The sequence below is a fragment of the Borostomias antarcticus genome, assembly GCF_949987555.1.
Source record: "Borostomias antarcticus genome assembly, contig: scaffold_670, whole genome shotgun sequence".
In the NCBI taxonomy this organism is placed as follows: Eukaryota; Metazoa; Chordata; class Actinopteri; order Stomiiformes; family Stomiidae; genus Borostomias; species Borostomias antarcticus.
In genome coordinates this window covers 9,782-14,785 of record NW_028175813.1, presented here as the reverse complement: position 1 = coordinate 14,785, position 5,004 = coordinate 9,782, and the positions used below count along the sequence as shown (strand labels likewise).

The 5,004-nt window shown below is 47.9% G+C and overlaps 1 protein-coding gene across 3 annotated transcripts; it reads left to right on the top strand.

The window, feature by feature from the left end:
- The first annotated feature begins 635 nt into the window (after positions 1–635).
- LOC311329192 (protein JTB-like) lies at positions 636–4,781 on the top strand. Of its 3 annotated transcripts, none has more exons than XM_084463069.1 (6): positions 636–815; positions 946–1,051; positions 2,185–2,225; positions 2,786–2,871; positions 2,981–3,060; positions 4,027–4,781. In XM_084463069.1, exons 2-6 carry the CDS (start codon positions 993–995, stop codon positions 4,181–4,183), a joined length of 423 nt encoding a protein of 140 aa, XP_084319195.1. In that variant the 5' UTR covers positions 636–815; positions 946–992; the 3' UTR covers positions 4,184–4,781. The 3 variants fall into 3 exon arrangements, with proteins under 3 accessions (XP_084319195.1, XP_084319196.1, XP_084319194.1); XM_084463070.1 differs by having other exon boundaries at positions 636–847; XM_084463068.1 differs by lacking the exons at positions 636–815; positions 946–1,051 and having other exon boundaries at positions 1,947–2,225.
- Positions 4,782–5,004: the final 223 nt, after the last annotated feature.

Below are 5,004 nucleotides of genomic sequence, written 5' to 3'. Positions count from 1 at the left end.
GCCTACATGGCTATGGCTGACAGCATAGATGTGGAGTAAAGGCACTGTTGTATGACCCAGGAGAATACGTATTAAAATGCACTATCTAGGGGGATTTAGACAGAACTGCCCTGTGCTTGAAATTGACTTATACGTGATTGGGCAGAAGAATTGAAAGACATACTGACTGACTTATGGACACTCAACTTTGACCAGACTGTATGCTATTAGACTACTTTACACCCCCCAAAATAGACCATCCCATATGCTGCTCTACACTTTGCTATCTGGCGTGCTTGACAGGGCAACTTGAGACCGACATGCTGTTCCTTTCTTCCTTCCACAAAGGGATGTTTACATTGTTGTCTGATCTATGTTTGTGCAAACTCCCAGTCGGGTTCAACTGTTCTTTTCTGAAACCAAAAAGTCCTATTTGAGTTGTGCTTTTGTTTTTGTTCATATATGATATATGGTTCCACATTGTTTTAATAAAAACTGTTGAACATGTGGTACTCTGTTGTGGTTTCATGGTGTAATGGTTTCATGGTGTAATGGTTTCATGGTGTCATCGTCATGGCTCAGATACCTGACATCACCTGACTAAGCAGGAAGACTTAGTGAGACGATTCAAGATGGCTGCTGTCCTGTCACCACACTTCATTCCTCTATCGGAATAACTTAGCGAACTGAATGTATGTAAACACTTTGCTACATGACTTGTTTGAATGTAACGACTTGAACGTCCAGGGGCAAAAGACGCACTTTGGCGAAAGTTGACTATTTTTCTGCAAACCATCCAGTTCACGGTGTGTTAGTTACCTCAGTGCTCCTGAACGGTCGCTTAACACTACAGGCAGGGCTGCCACAGGTAGACCATTGCTATCGTTAATATATATAATAATATTCGATTATAGACATATCTATGATATGTATTTAACTTTTTGTTTGTGTTATTTCGAACTGTAGCAATTGAAATTGTGTTGGTGTCGTGGTCGGAGCCGTTGGCCAGCAGGATGCGCTGTTCCCTCACATTCCGCCTCTACGCGCTGCTGCTGCCGCTTCTGCCGCTCAGGTACGCGCTCATCCCGCTGCCGCTCAGGTAAGCGCTCATCCCGCTGCCGCTCAGGTAAGCGCTCATCCCGCTGCCGCTCAGGTAAGCGCTCATCCTACTGCCGCTCAGGTAAGCGCTCATCCTGCCGCTCAGGTAAGCGCTCATCCTGCTGCCGCTCAGGTAAGCGCTCATCCCGCTGCCGCTCAGGTAAGCGCTCATCCTACTGCCGCTCAGGTAAGCGCTCATCCTGCCGCTCAGGTAAGCGCTCATCCTGCTGCCGCTCAGGTAAGCGCTCATCCCGCTGCCGCTCAGGTAAGCGCCCATCCTGCTGCCGCTCAGGTAAGCGCTCATCCTGCTGCCGCTCAGGTAAGCGCTCATCCCGCTGCCGCTCAGGTACGCGCTCATCCCGCTGCCGCTCAGGTAAGCGCCCATCCTGCTGCCGCTCAGGTAAGCGCTCATCCCGCTGCCGCTCAGGTAAGCGCCCATCCTGCTGCCGCTCAGGTAAGCGCTCATCCCGCTGCCGCTCAGGTAAGCGCTCATCCTGCTGCCGCTCAGGTAAGTGCTCATCCCGCTGCCGCTCAGGTAAGCGCTCATCCCGCTGCCGCTCAGGTAAGCGCTCATCCCGCTGCCGCTCAGGTAAGCGCTCATCCTGCTGCCGCTCAGGTAAGCGCTCATCCTGCTGCCGCTCAGGTACGCGCTCATCCCGCTGCCGCTCAGGTAAGCGCTCATCCTGCTGCCGCTCAGGTAAGCGCTCATCCTGCTGCCGCTCAGGTACGCGCTCATCCCGCTGCCGCTCAGGTACGCGCTCCTCCCGCTGCCGCTCAGGTAAGCGCTCATCCCGCTGCCGCTCAGGTACGCGCTCATCCCGCTGCCGCTCAGGTAAGCGCTCATCCTGCTGCCGCTCAGGTAAGCGCTCATCCTGCTGCCGCTCAGGTAAGCGCTCATCCCGCTGCCGCTCAGGTAAGCGCTCATCCTGCCGCCGCTCAGGTAAGCGCTCATCCCGCTGCCGCTCAGGTAAGCGCTCATCCTGCTGCCGCTCAGGTAAGCGCTCATCCTGCTGCCGCTCAGGTAAGCGCTCCGCACGCCGCCATGACGCTGCCAGACACCTGCTGGAGGAACATGTTTATCCACTACATTTTCCCTTTTCATCACAGTGTTTACAGTGCTGCCGTCTCATTAAAAGAACACGCTACAGGTAGATGTCTATTTTGTTTTGATGGTGTATCTACTGATATGTATTTTAGTTCTATCTATTTTTTTAATTCATGGAACAGTGCACATACTCCCACTTGGCACAGCTCCACGTTTCCAACTAATTTAAATTAAAAGTATCAAGTTCCAGTGTTTGTGCCTAGCTAGGTCTGTGGCCTACTTCCTGAAATTCTACAGGCATCCTTATTTCCTGTCCTATACTATTGGATGGAAGTGATTAATCAGGTGTGCGGCACACCTGATCACACCTGATTAATCACTTCCATCAGATGGTATTCATGGGACCAAATGTAGTCCTAGACCTGCCATCTTTGTGTCCTCCACAGGTGTATCAAGTGGTCTAATTGGCTCTAGTGATAGAATCCAACGCAATCAGACAAACTGACACCCCTGTGTAGGGCACAAATATGGCAGATCTTGGACTACATTTGGTACCCATGAACAGGACAGGAAATAAATATGCCTGTAGAATTTCAGGAAGTAGTGGAGCTTGTGCAAAGAGCCAATACCTGTGACCTGAGATAAACCCTAACTGTATTGCAGTCATAAGCGCTACAGCCCTTCACTGCTGGCAAGAGGAGGAGTTTACCATTTTGTCCGAGTGTGGCCAATGCACAGCTTTTCAAATGGTATGAGCAAGCGCCATATTTCTTAGATTGTGTTAATAAATAGCCTATTAATTAAAAGGTGAAATGTATTTATATTTGGTCACTAAAGCATTACTGCCTCCACCTTCAGAAATCGTGGCCACCGTGTCACTTAACAGGATTCATCGAGCAGATCAACTGTTCCAAGTCTAACAGAGTTGAACACAAGAGGTAAGTTTAATGTCCCTGATATCTTCAATGTTTTTCGTTGATCCAGATGATCAGAAGTCTATAGATATGAGTGACATTAATAATAGGCCTATATGCTACTAAAATTCCTCCAGTGAAGAATTAAAAGCTTTCAGTAGGTGGTGAAACCTTTAAATATCTAGCTTCATAGGGGCGGCTGTAGCTCAGTTGGTAGAGCGGGTCGTTCAATGATCCAAGGGTCAGCGGTTCGAATCCCAGCTCCGACTGTCCACATGTCGAAGTGTCCTTGAGCAAGACACCTAACCCCAAATTGCTCCCAATGAGCAGGTTAGCACCTTGCATGGCAGCTGCCGCCATTGGTGTGTGAATGTGTGTGTGAATGGGTGAATGAGAGACCATTGTAAAGCGCTTTGTGCCGCTAAGGTGGAAAAGCGCTATATAAGTGCAGTCCGTTTTCCATTTACCTAGGATTGAATGAGTAACTGGTTAGTGCTGATAAGTTACTGCAATGATAAGAATTCCAATGCACCTTTACCTGTACTGGTTACTGTATATATGGCAAATTGCTTGATTCTGTTCTAATGGGAAGAGCTCCACTCTCATCCCCCCTGCAGTCGTGGGCAATAGTCTGCTATAGGTATCCTATAGACTACCACATATTCTGCTAGACTTGGATGAATACATAGATTATTAGCATGTCCCTGTGTACATGGCCTACTTGTTTACATGACTTGTGTTTGATGAAAGCCATTGTTGAAGCCAATGTGCGACTTCCCCTCCAAATGTCTTTATAGTGCTTCCTCGTTGTAATGCGTGCATTTCTTGCATAAATTGTTGGCCTATGTATTGTTTTGTATTGTGTTGTAAACTGTTATCCCTATATGACAATATATATAAATCGTATGCCATATCTGACATGATGATGCTATAAGCTGATCTGTGGTCAGCGTTCCTCTCACCTCTTACCCTGTTCTGTTCCACTGCCAGCTGCCGATCTGCCCGACTGGAAGAAAGCCTGTTCTGGAAGTATGAGGGGGCGATGATGGCGCTGACGGGGGTCTTCATCCTGCTGGTGACCGCCCGGCAGCGAGCCCTGGACCGGCTGGCCTCGGAGAAGGTCCGCAGGCAGATAGAATCCATATAGCCTCCCAGGCTGGGACTGCCTTTCACCCAGTCTCCTGCTGTGACCTCATGAACTCACCAGGACACCCTGCTGTGACCTCATGAACTCACCAGGACACCCTGCTGTGACCTCATGAACTCACCAGGACACCCTGCTGTGACCTTATGAACTCACCAGGACACCCTGCTGTGACCTCATGAACTCACCAGGACACCCGGCTGTGACCTCATGAAGTCACCAGAACACCCTTCTGTGACCTTATGAACTCACCAGAACACCCATGTGAGGTTTCATTCATCTCTTCCCAGCTGATTATAATGTTTGTTGAAAAATGTTTCATTATCTACATTTATGTTTGGTCATTAATTGGACATGGGCCTACTGTACTTACTTACTGTACTGTAACATAGGCCTACTGTACTGTAATATACTGTAGGCCTACTGTACATGTAAGCCTACTGTAGGTCCATTGTCTGTTTTGTTGGTAATCAAAACACCTGTTCTGTTTACTTACTGCATATTTGTTTATTTGTTTAATCTTAGTTTATATGATATCCAGGTGTAACTACATATCACTAACTTATTTATTTATAATCGGTGTTCTGTGTGTGTGTGTGTGTGTGTGTGTGTGTGTGTGTGTGCGCTCTTCATGGTGCTTCCTGCAGCTCACAATTTAAAGCTCTATTATTTGAAATACAGTGTTCAGAACTCTCACTAATACACAACTGTGACTGTATTACACTTTAGGGAATGTGTTGACTTCATTTCCAGGTAACCTAGTTAATGAGATCTACGTCCTCTGATGAAATCGTAGGGGGGTTATTAAAACTGTGTGTTCAATA

Bases quoted from the DNA above. Each gene is read 5' to 3' on its own strand.
- LOC311329192 (XM_084463068.1), top strand. From the start codon at position 2,120: ATGACGCTGCCAGACACCTGCTGGAGGAACATGTTTATCCACTACATT. The intron at 2,226-2,785 runs GTAGATGTCTAT...ACTGTATTGCAG, and splicing joins ATTAAAAGAACACGCTACAG to TCATAAGCGCTACAGCCCTT. The intron at 2,872-2,980 runs GTATGAGCAAGC...CTCCACCTTCAG, and splicing joins AATGCACAGCTTTTCAAATG to AAATCGTGGCCACCGTGTCA.